At 34.2% G+C, this 18,325-nt stretch overlaps 1 protein-coding gene across 1 annotated transcript; it reads left to right on the top strand.

Annotated features, from left to right (window-relative positions):
- Positions 1-388: 388 nt before the first annotated feature.
- LOC149300685 (T-box transcription factor TBX20) lies at positions 389-17,898 on the top strand. The gene is made up of 8 exons (XM_089484900.1): positions 389-515; positions 4,038-4,272; positions 5,481-5,645; positions 6,942-7,050; positions 7,873-8,031; positions 10,757-10,833; positions 15,901-16,013; positions 17,558-17,898. The coding sequence occupies exons 1-8, from the start codon at positions 389-391 to the stop codon at positions 17,896-17,898; spliced, it is 1,326 nt and encodes a 441-aa protein (XP_089341026.1).
- The last annotated feature ends 427 nt before the right edge of the window (positions 17,899-18,325 follow it).

Below are 18,325 nucleotides of genomic sequence, written 5' to 3'. Positions count from 1 at the left end.
ACAAGTGACGCCGGAGCGCTGCCATTGGCCGGGGCAGAGATAGGATCTGTGCGGCCATCAAATTAAGGAAAGGGGAGGCTGACACTCCAAGCAGTGAGAGCAACTTCAACTCCCCACTGAGGCAGCCAGTCTTCTTCCATCAGCCCACCGGACACTCCCTGGCTCCTTGGGACCCCATGCCAAGACTCTGCTGCACTTAGAGCCCAGCATCCCAAAGGCAAGCAGCAGCCCCTACAGGGAAGAAGAGGTCCTCACCAAATAATGCTCTTCTGTGTCCACAAAAGGCTCTAAGGGTGTCCAGCTTTACCTTGCCTGTAGTGTGCACAGCTCCCAGCGATCTGCCTTTTCTGCTCCCCTACTTGTTGCTGTAAAGGCAGGCTCCTTCAGCATGGAATACACGGCGTCTCCCAAACCCCAGCTCTCCTCCAGGGCTAATGCCTTCTCCATTGCGTCTCTCATGTCAAGTGGGACAGCCAAGGACAAGGAGACATCGGAGAACACAATCAAACCCTTGGGTGAGTAGAGAGAGGTATCTGTGTGCGGGCTAAATGGCCGGCAGGCTACAGGGTAAAGTCATGGCGCTAACAAGTGGCACAATATAATTAAAGCAACACACGATCTGTATGTACTTGCAAAGTTACACTGTATGTACATTTAGATACATGTGTGTATGTTTCAAGATGCTAACAATTCATAAATTAGATAGATTATGGTTGTATGTACAATGTACCTAATATGTGTGCTAAATTAGAAGCAGAAGAAAACACTATGTAACTCCTATGTAACACGATGAAAAGCATATACATAGAGCGGTTACAAACTATACAATGCAATAGTTACTTTTAGTTAAACCTTGTATGCTCAAAGAAATATATATTTCCTTATTTTTCATGCCTGATACAGGAGACCATTTGCTGGCAGAATTTATCTGAATATATTTGCACAATTATAAGGTTCTTGTCTGGACTCGCACGGTTAAGTCCATAGTTAGGTATATAGTTATGGGGAAAAAATATAAACTTTTTTTTACTTAATGTGTAACAAACACAATTTTGTAAAAATGCATTCCCCAATTAATGTATAATGATAAAAGATCATTAATACACTGCTAACGTACAAGATGGCATATGATGTCATTTATTGGATAAGACATAATATAAATTATATATATAATTATTATTAATATTCTTATTAATAGTAGTATTATTATTAACTTAGCAAACATACTAATGTGCTTGGTGAACGATGGCTGTGAAAGAACTTTTAGAATACCTTAAAAAACAAATGTATGCAGGATAAATATATTGTTTTCTCATTATAGATCTTATTACGATGTACTGTTACTTCCATATGGTTCTTTTACAAGAAGCCCATATATTACTACAATTGAGCAATTGTACTTTTAATAATACATATAATAATACATATATATACATTACTGAAAAATGTATCTAAATGGCTCCTGATTACATTACTTGATCGGTAAAAAAAAACAGACATAAAAGCATAAAACAGAATTCAAAGAGCAGAATTTATTTAAAAAAATAATAATATATATATATATATATGCGTGTGTGTATATATGTATATATGTATATATATTATATATATATATATGTATATATATCTTATATATATATATATGTGTGTGTATATATATATATATATATATATATATATATATATATATATATATATATATATATATATATATATATATTCCAAATTGTTATGTTCTGTCCATGCCCTGTTAACCCATTGTACACTGCTGCGGAATATGACGGCGCTCTATAAATCAGCAAATAATATATAACAGTACAGGCACATGGATGTATTATGACTTTATAGTGAATTATTTTACGATGTTAATTTTGGAATTATTCACTCTAAATATGTATTATAATTTAGTTCGTTTCAATGAACTCAGCGGCTATTGAATGTTAGAAACCTTAGAAAGTACGTTGAACCTATGATGGCAATGCTGGTGATTTTTTTATTTATTTAATGGAACTCTTAGGTCCATCTTGGGTAAATTAAAGTGTTGGTATGTCCCTGGTACAAATGTAATAGATACAAAAGTTGTTGTTTTGTACTTGGATTGACATTTGATGAAAACATTGGATTTTGTTAAAACAACATACAAAGCCGTTTGTAAATAGAATGTTCGGTATGACTGTCGTCTCTGAGAAAATGTCAGTCTGAATGTAGATGTACATTTTTGCTTGCTTCTATTGACTTGCACAAGTCAGAATTAAATGGTTTCATTACAAAAGTAAATTTTGGAGATTAGGAGAAAAGCTTGGAGACAGATCATCCTCTCTGCTTGCTTCTGTCTCCAAATCTGCATTTGCAGGAGATATCTGCTAATACCATGTCTCCAAACTGACTGCAGATTCCTACAAACCAGGAACAGATTTCAGGAAATTCAACCCAAAAAAAAGAGAAAAAGAAAAAAAAAGACTAAAGATAGTCGAACAAGATAAATTAACACACACAAGACCTTCTTCATTAACAGTTAAATTAATATATAAATATATATATATGGAAAAATAATATGAATTAATAATTTAACCAATTTAATGACTGAGGGTCCTCTGCTATTATATATTTATATATATATTATTGTATTGTAGAATGAGAAAATTAATGATTGTATTAATGTTCTAATTTTACAATATGTTTGTATGCAAAAAGTGTAATGACCTTCATTAGAGAAACCCAAAGAAGAACTGACTCTAGCTATTTTATATATATATATATATAATATAATATAAATATATGTGTGTGTATATATATATATATATATATATATATATACACACACACAAACATACATAGATTTCTTAACAAAGATCTGTTTTAAGTGGTTTATTCCTAACATGTACTGATTTTTAAATTGTGGTATTTATTTATAATATTGTTTCTCACAACCCAATGGTAATGATCAATATATTTTTTTTCCAAAATCTGCCAAAATACAAAGGCTAACAAAATGAAAAGTAAATCAAAATATAGGTGCAGATATCAACAGACAACTTTTATATATTGTCTCTTATTTAAATGTATTTATTTTGGTATCCTGCAACTTATAGTGGTGCTTGATTTCTGAGATCAAAGTAAAATATTGTGCTTTGTATGCCCATGTTCTTGTTCTTCTAAGTACCATTATTAATCATCCCCTTTATCCTAATCCCTTTATTAATAAGAGTATCCTTTCTTAATCTGCCCATAACCGGAAATGTATGCTGCATTGCAGTTAACCTTTTCCAGGCAGAGTAATTACCTTCTAGATGCTCTGATGTTTTATATGAAGTTACATACACTTTCTAACTCTAGTTTACTTTTTATTGCATTGTTTTAGTATATTATACAAAGTAATAAAATAAAAATTGCAGTTCATAATGACAAGTTACTTGTCATATTGCTTTGGTTTTATCTTGGGAAAGGAAAATATTTATCATTTAAACATGATCTGATCAACATTAGACTATAAAAAATAATTTGTCATAAAAAGTAATGCAGGCACAGTTGAGTAGGTTGTTATCCTTTCGGCTCTACCAATGGCTACTATGCATACAGTATGTTGTTGTTATTAGTATTATTATTATTATTATTGCCTTTTATTTATATAACACCAACAATTTACACAGCACATAATACAATATATATATTCAAGGGGTATGACAAGACGAGAATTGACAGACTAAGACAAACCGATATACAAGATGGGCCCTGATCTCAACTTTACAATCTTGAGATGTTGGCAAATTACTGCCTTAAGTCCTCTTATGGTTCATCTGGTTCTTGGCTGTGCATTATAGGAGCTGTAGTACACAGCAGGTGACCTACAAAAGACTACCCATCCCTTGTTGCAAAGCCCCAGGTACTCATGGGGTCAATGCAGAGTAAATTATACTGTATATCACACTGCCTCTAAATGAAATGCATCCCTTTTAAATTAAGAAGGCCTCCTGTGTTTGCTTCTCTGTATCATGGGAAATGAAGTTATGTATATGTGTTGTTTTCCTTTGCATTAGAACAATTTGTGGAGAAGTCATCCTGTGGACAGCCTTTGAGTGACATGTCCAGTGTTGATCACCATGGGGAGTTTAGCAACAGTCCATCCTCATTGTGTACAGAACCCTTAATCCCCACCACTCCCATCATTCCCAGTGAAGAGATGGCCAAGATTTCCTGCAGTCTGGAAACTAAAGAGCTTTGGGACAAATTCCACGACCTGGGAACTGAAATGATCATCACCAAGTCTGGAAGGTGAGCTATAACTGCAGATTTGTATAGAACAGGCCCCGAACTCACTATTGTCACAGTATAAGCATCATATAAGGATTCATTTCCAGAGGTCATGTGGATTAGTGTGGGTTGTACTCTAGATGGTGTCTGAAATGATGAAGCTCGGAGAAATGTTCCACTGTGATGGCTCATGGCAATTGGACAGCATGCTATTTTAGTGGGTATTCGTTCCAATACTGGAATTCTGATTAAGACACCCAGTTAACAGAATTAATACATATGTTGAACAATTGGAACAAAAACCAGATTGATAGATAATAGAGTGCACTTAATGACTATTTCAAGATGTGTGTGTGTGTGTGTGTGTGTGTGTGCATTTCAGGCTCAACATATGATCGAGCAAAATACAGTTATAAAGATGACAAATTACACCTTACACATAATTTGTTCTTCTGGCATAACGTCAGAATCCATAGGTTATACAATAGCAGATTTCCAGGACACTCTCTAGAGAACCATAATGACTTCCATAAACAGGGATCAAGGAATCTCTGGCACTCCAGCTATTTAAAATTCCAACTCCCATGACTTTTAGCCACATAATGTTGGTTCTGCGTCTACTGCAGCAGGAGTGTTAGAGATTGCTTTGCTTGTTCAATCATGAAATGATTATCTAAACTAATTTGAACAACAGTTACTTTAAGTTTATTACAATTTGAATCAAATTTAAATATCTTAGCATAGACCTAACTATAACACCCGTGATACATGCCCAGCCATAACACATTCTTTCTTTTGATGCTATCTGAGCATTCTAAGAGTTGTAGTATGTGATGCAGGCACACAGCTAGCCTTTGGCTACTTCTGTGTAAATAATATATATAATATAAATATATTATTGAGAGGGTAGTAGGTAAATGGAACAGCCTAAGAGTAGAGCTTAACACAGTAAGGGAATTTAACAATGCATATGGATATCCTGAATCTAAGACAACATCAAGGGCCGAGTGTTTAAAGCTGGATAGAAAAGAATGTCGGACTAGACGGGTTGAATGGTTCTTATCTGCCATCAAATTCTATGTTTCCATGTCTGTGTATTTTCCCTTTTAAACTTTCATAATGATGTCCCTTTTCGTATACAATGAAATAAGACAAGTCCTAGTTGCTCAGTGAAATGTTTATGTAATGGTAAGACACCATTCTAATCATCAGATTGTCACCTTTCCTAGGAGAATGTTTCCAACAATAAGGGTTTCATTTTCGGGAGTTGATCCAGAAGCCAAATACATTGTTCTCATGGATATTGTTCCGGTTGACAATAAGAGATACAGATATGCCTATCACCGGTCATCTTGGCTCGTTGCTGGAAAAGCAGATCCTCCTTTACCTGCCAGGTATCTACAATTTATTTTATGTAATGGAAAAACAAAACCCACATGTATCACTGCTTCCGGAAGCCTCTAGAATAAGGATCTGACCATTAAAATAATATTTAGTTAGTACGGTCACATAAATATTGTTCAATATAACCGATATATAATTTACACTGATTTCAAATTATCTTGCCATTTATAGAAAGAATAATGTTTTTTTTTCTAAGGAAAATGGGAAATAAATCAGAATTTACACATCAAACTACTTTATTCAAGTTTCATCTGTAATTCATTTTAGTGACTATTACCACTGCTTGATTGTCATACAAACTACAATAACAGGAATTAAGACACTGTTAAGACCAGCTCTGAATGCAGTTAGGCTTTTCATTGAAACCGTTCCAAGTACAAATCTATTCCAGAGATTAAGCTAATAGGAGTTGTAATAACACTATTTAAATGGCGCAATTGTTTTATAAAACACGAGAGCATTACCGTAATACAAGCATTAGGACATATTACTGTAATTTACCTTTTCTGTGTAATAAAAAAACATTATAAATTACTATACCAATGACCACAGACTTTAGCTGGGCCACCAAAGACCATTCAAAGTAGGAAAAGCTACGAGGTCTTTTTAACTCACAGTAGCTGATCCTAGGGGTCTAGGATCAGAGGTCCAACTCTGAGTTGATGTTGCATCCGCATCTGTAGCAAAAGGGGCTGCAGGGACCTGCTATCAAAAATTAAGAAAGAACTTGCCTCTAGAGATACCTGTCCATGTGCATATGCAGAACCCAAAGATAGAGAGGAGGGACCACCTTATCTGTCTGGCCTGGGCTTAACTACACTACCGTTCAAAAGTTTGGGTTCGCTTAGCTGTTTTCATGGAAAACAAGGAAATTTCTAGCTGTGTAACATGATTGCAAAGGGCTTTTCTAATGATCAGTTAGCCTTTTAAACTTAAACTTGATTTGGCGGGCACAGCGTACCAATTGGAACACAAGAGCGATGAAGCCTATGAAGATATTATCATTAACAATCAGCCGTTTCCAGCTACAATAGTCATTTACAACATTAACAACGTCTGTATTTCTTATCCATTTCATGTTATTTTAATGGACAAAATTGGAAAAAAACAAGTAACTTTTGAACGGTAGCGTGCACTTGTTCTACATTTCGTACCACACTTGCATGATGGCTGCCTTCACTACATTACATTATAGAGCTGTACACGTTTAAGTGTCATACTTACATGAGTTTGTTGGTACGTGTATAAATGAGCAAAGTGTTTACGATATATACATTTACTCCTAGGCTGTATGTTCATCCGGATTCTCCATTTACCGGGGAGCAGTTGCTGAAGCAAATGGTTTCATTTGAAAAAGTCAAGCTCACAAACAATGAATTGGATCAGCACGGCCACGTAAGTGTGTGCGCTTCACATGGCGGACCCCGAGGGGTCAAGTACAGTGCGGCTATAAAAATAACAGCAGCACCATGAGACAGGGTTGCATTACTCAATCAACCACTAGTGCTTGGGACTGATAATAAAAATTGGAGAGGACAGAGGTATTTAAGTTATGATATGATTAAAGGAGGAAACACGAGCAGACATCCAGACAATGGAGATATCAGGATTGTACTGTCCAGGTTCTAATAGCTAGAATGCCTTCTAAGTATTAACCATAATGCAAAGATTTATGTATATTGAAAAAAAGTCCATGCATACTATATGAAGGGCATTTAGTGTATCTCTGCATTAAAGAAAAACACTGAGAATTATGCCAGCTGACCTTTCCATCTCAACATCATCCAAGTCAATTTGTTAGTTGATGTGTCAATCAAGAGGTGTTATGAATTAATGCGCATTCATGTTTGTATTTATATATTATATATTGGGCATTGTATAAAGCGGGATAGCAAATAACTCATTTAGCAACTTTCTATATTTTTATATGTGTAACCCAGAAATCTGTGTTTTCCATATAAATATTATTTTAAAGGGGGTCTGCACTGCGTATTTTAATAAAACATTTGTATGATATTAAAAATAATAGTATGATTTATTTGATATGATATAAGTTTATCTGTGTATGAATTATACATAGAAAATATTTTTTAAGCAATGGGGGGGGGTTTCTATTGAATACTTAAAACAAACAGCCCTCAGTGAGGCCACCAATGAAATTTGTTTGTTTCTCTTTATCATATTTGTAATACAAGCATGCTTGGTGTATCGTTTCAGATTATACTGAATTCCATGCATAAATACCAGCCAAGGGTACATATTATTAAAAAGAAAGACCACACAGCGTCTCTGCTGAATCTCAAATCCGAAGAATTCAGAACATTTATCTTTCAGGAAACGGTTTTTACCGCTGTTACGGCCTATCAAAACCAACTGGTGAGTGTCTTTATGTCCCTTAAAACAATTCTGCTTTTTTTTTTATCAATAAATGGAAAAAACGACCCAAAAAATGTATCATTTGTCATTGCTCCTGTTTCTGTGCATTTGCTCACGGATTGCTTGTGGCACGTTATTTATGACTGTTTAGAAATAAACATACATGTTGCCAAAGATAAAACCCAGCATTGTTTATAGGTTTGAATAAGAACATTTTCTTCATGTGTTGCCAAGGACTTGATTTGATTTATCCTCTCCTTATTAGATAAAAGATAAACACATTACACTTTCAACAAACTATCTCATAATTTAAAATATAAAGGTCAATTTTAGCCGTCAAAACGCTGGGACGGAGTTGAAGGGCAGGTCAAGTGATGTTTTAGAGATGGCAGAGATTTGTGGGTTAGCAAGGACATGCAGAAACAGTATTGGGTTTACTATTTTAAAAAATATATATATTTTTTTAAAGCAAATCTGTCTGTAAATGTTCAATATTTTATTGTATTTAGCATTTCTAGCAATAGGCATTCATATCTCATATTAAAAGCTTCTGAAGTTGGGGATTTCTCTTTATAAAAGTGGCCATTAGAACATCAGTACAATTACTGGGCACAACACACAAAAAAATGTCTCCTATCTTTTTAATGTCATTGATGGATAACCATTTAACATGACTTGTACCGGACAACTCATAAGGTATATGCATAAAAAACACTGAGACAAAAAAGGGTAGGGATTTAACTTCAGCCGCACCAACGTCAATATACATAACACCAATCTCTAAATTCTGCCCTCTCATTATTGTTCTAGGCTTTAGGTTTAGATTAAAAGATATATGTAGTTTTAATAAATGTATTTAATCAGGATTGATGGCCATTCTTTTTTCAAGTCCTGACAAGCTGCTTCTACCTTAAGGGCTGGCATTAGTGTGAAAGGCTAATATAGGGTTAAGGTTTCCAAGGCATATCTGTATGAACGGTAGGTGTACAAGAAGCACAAGTCAATGTTCACAGAACAAGAGTTTGGAGGACTAAAACACAAATGTTTAGGAGATGTTCCCCATGAAAAATCATTACTTGAAGTGCAATGATGGATTCCCAGCAGAAATATGAATTAAGCAAAATGTTTCATGATTACAGAATGATTTTTGTGAAGAGTTGGGGTTTTTATTTGGAGTGTATTGATTCTAGAATTTAGGGATCCTGCTCTGAAAATTGCACAATTTTAAAGGCACCTAACCTTTTTTTTAATTCTTCATACCGCTGTGCCTTTTACAAGAACCTACTGATGAAACTATTGTTTTTTCACAAATGGCAACTGATTTGTTCAGTGATTTTCCCCCCAACATGCTCACTCCGCAGCCAGTCTTCACAACAGGAGCCCGACGCTCTGTGTCTTAACGGCGTGCAGTCTAGTGCAGTCTATGGAGGCTGTGTCCTCTTGGCACAGTCTCCATAATGTAAGTGGGCTGATTGAAGAGTTCAGAGTTCTGCCCTGTAACTGGTCCATTGAGGAGCAACAAACTGGGGGGGCCTCATCACCCAAGAGGTCATCTACCCTTTGGTTTTACTGCAGGAGGAACAACACCTCCTGGATCTGCTGCCCTAGGCCTAGTCAGCCTAGGCCACCATACGTCACTGGATTTGTTATATATTATATATTAAATAATAGTAATAATAATAATATTATTATATTATATTAATAATATTATTGTATATTATATATTATTATATATAATACAAGCAGTCTAAAAGGAATCAGATATACAAAAAAAGAAAAAAGATAGAGCTAAAATTGCTCAATGACACAATATATTTATATAAAAATAAATGCATTCAGTACATAGATATAATACATAAATCAAAACAAATATACCAAATAAACCATAAATAAACAAAATATATCAATGCTATTAAGATAGTTTTAGTGCATAAACACTAATATACAACCTCTTTCTTTGGTGTAGTCCACCTGAAAGGAAGCCTCTGTGGGAACGAGGTCTGCTTTTATAGATTATTGGTCCTTTTTTACTTTTTTATATTCATTTAATATTATTTTTTTCTCCTGATATTTATTGTGTTTTTATATACGATAGATTATTATGGCAATTTTTATAATGTATGAAGCACATGAATACATGTATATTGGTGATTAAGAATACCTTAATAGCATTCATAGATTGTATTTATTTTTGGCATTGTGTTTTTTTATTAAATAAATCTATTTCTTTTATATGTACTGAAAGTTTTTATGTATATATATATATATATATGTATATATATATATATAAATATATAGTGAGTAAATTTAGCGATGTATTTTTCTTTTTGCATATCTGATTCCTTTCAGTGTGATATAACTGCAGCCCCTAGACTAGTAACTTAATTACCGTATTTATAACATATTGATAATCCTATTTCGTTATGTTATTTTTTTGTAACCATTTGGGGTTTGTATTTAAATTTTCTTTATTTCCTACAGATTATTGCTGTGGTGTTTAAATATTTTATTCATTTTGTAAATCATACATATGAGGATTCAAGTAATGAAGTATACTAATTAAACATATCAGCAAAGTATAAATATGTGTAACATTCTTAAAATCACAAGATCTGCCGTCAACACATAAATAAACAAAGAATAAGATTAATTAAATAAATAATAATAATAAAAATATATAGATCAATGCTTTATAAAACTGAACTTTATTTGGGGTTTTTTTCAGATAACCAAGCTGAAAATTGACAGCAACCCATTTGCTAAAGGATTTCGGGACTCCTCTAGACTTACAGATATTGAGAGGTAAATAAAAAAAAGCTGCTATTTTATAAATGTTCAATTCAAGATATGGAAAATGTTTTTTTTTATTTCACTCTACATTCGCTAACTAAACATCTCCAGTGTGCTCCATCTTACTTTTTTTCATGCATATTTTTGTTCCAAACCAGTAGTAACATGGGCATAAAATAGGCCCCTGTGGTTCAAAGGGTTTCTAGGTCCTAAATGTAATGATTTGAGTAATTATTTATTGCTAGACATACCATAAACGTACCATGCTCTTATAGAAAAAAACAACGTAGCTTTAAATTATTATTATTATTTGCTCTGTTTCCATATTTTACTACTTGATGGTAGGTGGTTTTAAGGATTTTAGCGACCCTTTAACAGACTTCAATTGCCAATTTGTTAGACTGCACACAAAAAAGATTATTTTGACATACTCTTCGCCAAGAACAATAATATCCATATTATTGAAAATAATACACAATTAGCTTTTTGATTTGGTGAACATTTAAGTATTAGTTATTACATTATTGGAAAAGGTCAGTCCATAAAATGATCACATATGTAAGATTAGGTAAAGGTCATGTTAGCCCTAATAATTTAGGTACATCAGAACAGGCTAAACCATGCCAGGATAAAAAAAAAACCATAATATATTATGTGACATTTAGACTTCTAGGGAACTATGTCATATGTATCCTTCAATTATGGTGATTTTCACTTTTCATTTAATTATTTTATGATATAAATGAATTTGTTGAAAAATGTTAACGTTTGAGTAAACCTTTAGTATAAAAATATTCATACAAATGTTGATATGCTATATCAGGGAATAATACTGATTGGTGCCTCTCCCAGAGATAACATTGTGTTGTGTTTTTTAAAGAATTGTGTATATCTACAGTTTAACTTTTTATAACAATACTAGGAACCCTTAATTTAGATGTAGCACAAAAACAGTTACTGAACGTTTTTTTGCCATAGACACTAAAACAGCTTTTTAAAGGCTTTTGTATTGTTTTTGGTGATAAAGCCTTCACAAAATAAGAAAATTACAGATCTGCTAATTTAAATTAATAGAAAAATATATTTGCATACTTGAGAGGCCAATTATGGCTTAATTATGTAAAACTATGCATTTAAGTGAAAATACCTTAGTAACCACTTCAGATTTCGATTAAGATTTTTTTAGTTCAACAGTGGTTTAAATCTGAATACATTTAGGATTTTCTTTTTTAGACGTTTGGACTATTTTATCTCCTGACACTACATATCTTTTTGACATTTCTTCATCTCTTATCCTCTTTATTCTGAAAATCACAACTTTCCTTACAGTAGTATGATTAAGATAAAAAGTGGCAGGTGGGTTTGCTGAGAATCCAAATATTTTGCTCGTAAAGCCTGGATTTATTTTGTTCAATATTTTTGTTGGCTATAGAAAAAAAGAAAATTAAGTCAAATTCCACTTAAGCCATTGAACCAAACATCCTTCAAAACTGGAATGACTAAAGTTAAATGAAAGGCGAATTGTAAAAATTTTGAAATAGGAACAAATCAAAGTTTTATTATTTTCTGTACCTTGGTGTCTGTCTACTAACATTAACAAAAAAACAGAGGTGGAGAAGATCACTCATGTGCTTCTGTAGCAGGGTGATTTCCGTTAATATTGATCTACTGTAAAATACAAATCCTGTGATTGACATTCATACTTCAATTAATTAAGTTTACTTGTTCAAATGACCAATCAGTAAGTCTACTCCTGGTCTACAGTCATGCATTCTCTGTGATATATTGAAAAGACTCAAGCCTTAATAATTATTTGGCCACATCTTAGATTCCGGATCATTTGCCTATTTGGATAGTCCAATTACATATCCCATGCAAGTCTAAATTCCCTCACTGTATTATCCTCTACCACTTCTGCTGGAAGGTTGTTCCAATTCCTGATGTTACATCTTAGCCTATGACCCTCTAGTTTTATAACATTGACAATATAAATAAGGGATTGTATAGAAGAAACAATAAAATGATGAAGCAGTAGAACACAATTGTAGTGTATTAGAAAAGGAGGATTTTTATGTTTAAATGTAAATGATGGAATATGTCACCATATCCATCACCACTAGTTTCACAAGAGACAGAAGCCATGCCCTTCTTGATTACTTTTCCAAAGGGTTGGGTTAGGATGGCTAATTGGTCTTTTTTTTAGCTACATTTAGCTACATTATATTTGACACCAAGTGCAGAGAGACCAGTAGGAAAGACTAGTGTGAAGTAGTGGTAACACTTGCACCTCAAATGGCACGGAGCTAATTTCTTGGCTCCCCCTAGTGGCCCACGAGAGAAGAGATAAATATGTTCAATAATTAAGGAATGCAATAAATGCATTCAGATGTTTACCTGTGTAAAAGAATAAATTGTAATATCTAAATGTAAAAATAAGTTAAATTATTTTAACGCCACAGACATCTACCATATCCACCTTTTAATCTGGGCTGTGTAGATGAACAGGGCCTTTTTATGACCTTTTAATCACCCATGATAGAGACTAAAATTCCACGGCTCCCTTCTAGCAGGCCTCTAAACATGTGTGGAAAGACAAAATAAACTTTACATTAGTTAAATAGGGTTAGATTCCCAATCTAGAGGGAGTTTGACACAGATGAAGCACGTCAAGTTGGGGGCCTGGGAATGGGATGGGTAGTGCTACTCAACTTTATGGAAGGAGATGAGATTCAATGAGGAGGGTCAGGAATTCAGGGGTATCCAGGGTATCAAACAAATATTTGTTGTTTCTTTCGTTTCGATCTGTCCTTGTTTCTTGAAAAAGATTTCTCTCATACTTCATCTTGTTTTACATAGTTTTATGTTGTCTGTCTACCCAAGTCTCACTGTAACAAGACAATGGCCTATAGGTTTAATGTTCAGATGTGTAATGTAGATAGTCTCCTAAACAGCCTTTGGGGAAAAAATAAATCAGGTCAATTGATCTTCAGAGAACCAAACAAATTGAATTAGTCTGGAGTCAGTTAGGGCACTAAACCACTGAATAATTGGATTTCTTCTTGTAACTGATTAGAATCAGTTCTTATCTGAAAATAACACATACAGCTCCTGCCTATAGGTGATCTGGGGCAAAAACACTTCGTTTAATGACATGTTGACAGAAATTGCACTATTCTGGGCTAATTGGATATTACATTATGAATATATAGGTTTATCTTAAATTTCATAATTGGGATTTATTAGTGTTTGTCGTAGGAGAACTGGAGAGCTGCTAATGACATTTGTATCACAATATGCCTTTTTATTTTGAAAATTAGGTTTTGTTTTAGTTTACGTTAAATGCTGAATAAGACCTTACCATTTCAGCTCATTTGCGATTATTTCTGAATACAGCAAAACATTTGCATATTTATTGCATTTCTAAGTGGAAAAACGTATTATTTAAAAACAACAAATATATGGATACTTAGGAGGGATGTTCTACCCAAGAGATGCAAGCGTATTCATTGATACAGAATGCCATCGTATAATTTTATTATAGAAATAATAAACTGTGTTAATGCAAATTAATTGTTCATCTCCTAAATGTCTTACTCTTTTATAGAAACAGCTAGAAATAGCTTACAAAGTCACATAAAAAGCCTTGCCCCTAATCACAACCACTAAAAAAGTGTCCCTCTTTAGGCCTTTTTAAATATTGGGTAGTATGAAAAGTAGGGTTTTCATATTTTGATTCCAAAATAAAAATTTCAGCCGGAAGTACATAAAGAATATGTATTTTCTAAAGTTACCAAGACATTCCACCTGGTACTAACAACAATGCCAGCTTTATAAGATAACTCGTAGTTGAGGCCCATACAGGAATGGTAGTCTCGCTAAGAGATAATGTGTGCATTCTCTGTGATTATGAGTCCTGTGGGGTGTCTGTGATGGTTGGTAGACATGCTCCCTTCTCTCCTCACCTCTACTTACTCACAATATCTCTTGTCGTTTGGGCTGCCTTCCAACCCGGAGATTGTCTAGGACAAAAACAGGACCGGGAATGTAAAACACATTTATCTACTCAGTGTCTTAACCTCTTCGCAACCAGTAGTTCTAATATATTTTAGTGAGCCGTTCGGTCACATGTTGGAACATATTTGGTAGAATCAAAATCTTGTCCTGGTATTTTTTCGCTCTAAAAAACCCCGACTAGAACCATTAACATAACAGAGCAAGTTTATTACACTGTGCTTTATCAGACATATCCTTAAAGTCATCTTAGATGAACTTGATGACTAAACTTGCTTTCCCCTGAGAAGTTGAAATCCTGAAATCCTCAAAGATGAAGTCTGTTTGAAAATGTGTGTCAAAACATATGAGTAAGACACCAAAACGTAACAAAAATCTGAAGAACATTTGCCGATAGTCTTCCATTGTAACTGTTTTGCCTTTCAAGTTTATTAGACATATTTACTGGAAATGTTTGCCCTGCTCCTAGAAATCTAATAACGAGCTAATCTCTAATATAGTTTGTCTCATTCACTGTCAAAAACTAAAACCATCCACTTACTCCCTACTCCTGGATCTGTATCCCTAAATGCATTCATTTGTTTTCAAAAAGCTCCCTCTAGTGGCAAAATACATGAAGGACAGCTTTTCATATTTCATAAAATCACATGGCACAAATTAATTTTCTGAAATGTAATATAATAACCTTGTTGCAAATAAGAGTGTTACATAAATAATCTATCAATTGGTTATAAAGTCACCTTAGTCAGTACCCCTAAGGCCAAAAGTGCCCTGTGGATCACACGCTAGCAACCAATGTTGTTTACACATGACATTTTCTTATGCAGAACTGGTTGAATGTTATGTATAACAGCTTCCTTACTTATGTCATCTTGAGTTGCTGTATCAGGATTTTTTAAAATTTGTTATGATGTAACACATTGTGTCATAACCCTTTGCCTTCTCATTGTATGATATTGGGATTTACAGACTTGGTATGCCACTTTAAGACTGACAGTATGGACATTTTGTTAGTGATAACAGGCATCCTGTAGGAACATAAACAATGTTTAGTTTCTCACTGAACAGGGAAAGTGTGGAAAGTCTCATTCAGAAGCATTCATATGCAAGGTCTCCTATTCGGACATATGGAGCAGAGGATGACATCTTGGGGGAAGATAGTCAAGCAGTGCAAAACAGAGGTGAGTCGTACTGGCAGTTTCATTGAAAATGTATGTGAAAATTATGTTTTGATTTACATTTTGTGTGCAGGGCTGATTTAAAGCTTTGGTGGCCCTGGGGACAAAAATATAACAGTGGGGTCCCCTCCCACCAATACCCAACATCAATCTATGTATTTATGTTGTCATATTATATATACATTATTTTATGAAATAATATTGTGTTTTGTTTTAACACAGTCGTATTTGTGTTCAAACATACACTCATAAACATACAACAGGGTGGCATTGCTGTTTTATTTCTTTATTTATATAAAAAAAAATGCATACAATAGGACTGTCACCTGTAACATATTGGCTAGGCTATAGTCTTCATTTTATCTAGTCCAGCCCTGGACTATGCATTTTTCATAAGTAAACAAATAAAACCGCAATGTCACCCTGTTGTGTGTGTGTATATATGAATACAAATACAATTTTCTTTCATAAAACAGTGGCCACCTAACATACAAAGTAACTTATATTAAGGCATACAGTCACACACACTAACAATTAACATACATAAAGCAGGGCTCTCTCCACCTAATGTGTCGGTTTGTCTTAGTCTGTCAATTCTCGTCTTGTCGTACCCCTTGAATTTATGTATTGTATTAAGCGCTGCGTAAACTGTTGGCGCTATATAAACAAAAGATAATAATAATAATAATAATAATAAAATCACATATATAAACATGTATCTAGACATATTGACAATTAACTTTGGGGAATATTGCAGGAGAGTTATGAGAAGATTATCTGATGGAATATAGTTCTACAAGAATTTGAGCTACCTTCTTTAATGTATAATACAGCTATAATAGTATTAGTGTAGAGTCATAATACAGTTTAATAGTAATAAAAAATAATATTATGAAATTGAGGTGAATTAAATTGCAACATTGGTTCAACGTTCTATTGTTCAAAACACAAATCATCTTTAGTATTTATTTTATTATGTGTATCCTTTAAAATATATGAAAGAACAGCTTTCACACATGGATTATAATTTTAGATTTACAAAAATGGCCAGCACAAACTGTACTGTTAAGAAGATTCATTAGTATAGTTAATATTAATAGAATTATTGATTAACTAAGATGACCCTCAACAAACTGGAAATCTCAAGCATTAACCAATGAAAAGTGGACAGGCTCCACTTAATATTACTAAATATTTATAATATTAATATGAGCCTGTGTGAATTTAAGTATAATGAGAAAGGCACACCTAGGTAGCTAGCATCAAAATGCAGATAGAACACACGGTTCCTACTAGAGATAATTTCTAGTAACAACGTTAGTGAATATAAAAGGCATTAACGTGTCTTCTCGTGGAGAGGTGAAAGCTTTTTTAGAAGGAAGATGTCAATGTTGTATATGATTCTATATGAGTTTAGGCATGTGCAAGGCATCTGCTTTTTGTGGTGCTGATTTTTTTTCCATACATTGTATGTTGCTTATGTGAACATAAAATATTACTAGTGTTTGTTTTTCTCGACTGTTTATCATCTGATTTTGCTTTTGTAGGATCAGCCTTTACAACATCCGATAACTTGTCTATCAGTTCCTGGGTATCCTCTACTTCGGGCTTTTCTGGATTCCAGCACCCTCAATCCCTGACAGCACTGGGCACCAGCACCGCTTCCCTGGCCACGCCACTCTCCCATCCAATCCAGGGATCCCTGCCTCCTTACAGTCGGCTGGGTATGCCACTCACCCCCACGGCCCTAGCCAGCTCAATGCAAGGCAGCGGGCCAACATTCCCTTCTTTCCACATGCCCAGGTACCACCACTATTTCCAGCAAGGGCCTTATGCTGCTATTCAGGGACTCAGACACTCCTCTGCAGTGATGACACCATTTGTATGACTGGAGTGAAGAAATGAATAAACACAGATAAATATATGTGACTGGAGTCAACTATAGAAGACTGGTCCATGGAGGAAAACTGTAATGATCAGGTTTATTAGGCACTATTATAAAGAAGGAGATGTAGAAAGGTACAAAACTGCTTGTTGAACGCCCCCCCCAACGCAGCGTATGAAAGCAGCATTGCATGCATTTCACCAATAGGCCAAAATCTTTATTCAATCAACTGAGAGGAGTGGAAATTAATGGAGATACAAATATGATGTATACACAAAAATATTTTTGTCCTTTGATCTTACAGGAGTATCATTATAAAAGCTGAACATTGTCTCAATAAACAGTTTTGGTGAGGCCTTCCCCACATATTGACATATCCCCCTGTTTCTAACATAGTTTAAGGCTCTTTCTCCATTTGTCACATTGTAAA

This window comes from Sceloporus occidentalis, unplaced genomic scaffold, assembly GCF_023333645.1.
Source record: "Sceloporus occidentalis isolate IW3139 unplaced genomic scaffold, rSceOcc1.0.p SCAF_23, whole genome shotgun sequence".
Taxonomy (NCBI): domain Eukaryota; kingdom Metazoa; phylum Chordata; class Lepidosauria; order Squamata; family Phrynosomatidae; genus Sceloporus; species Sceloporus occidentalis.
This window is presented reverse-complemented; position numbering and strand designations above follow the sequence as displayed.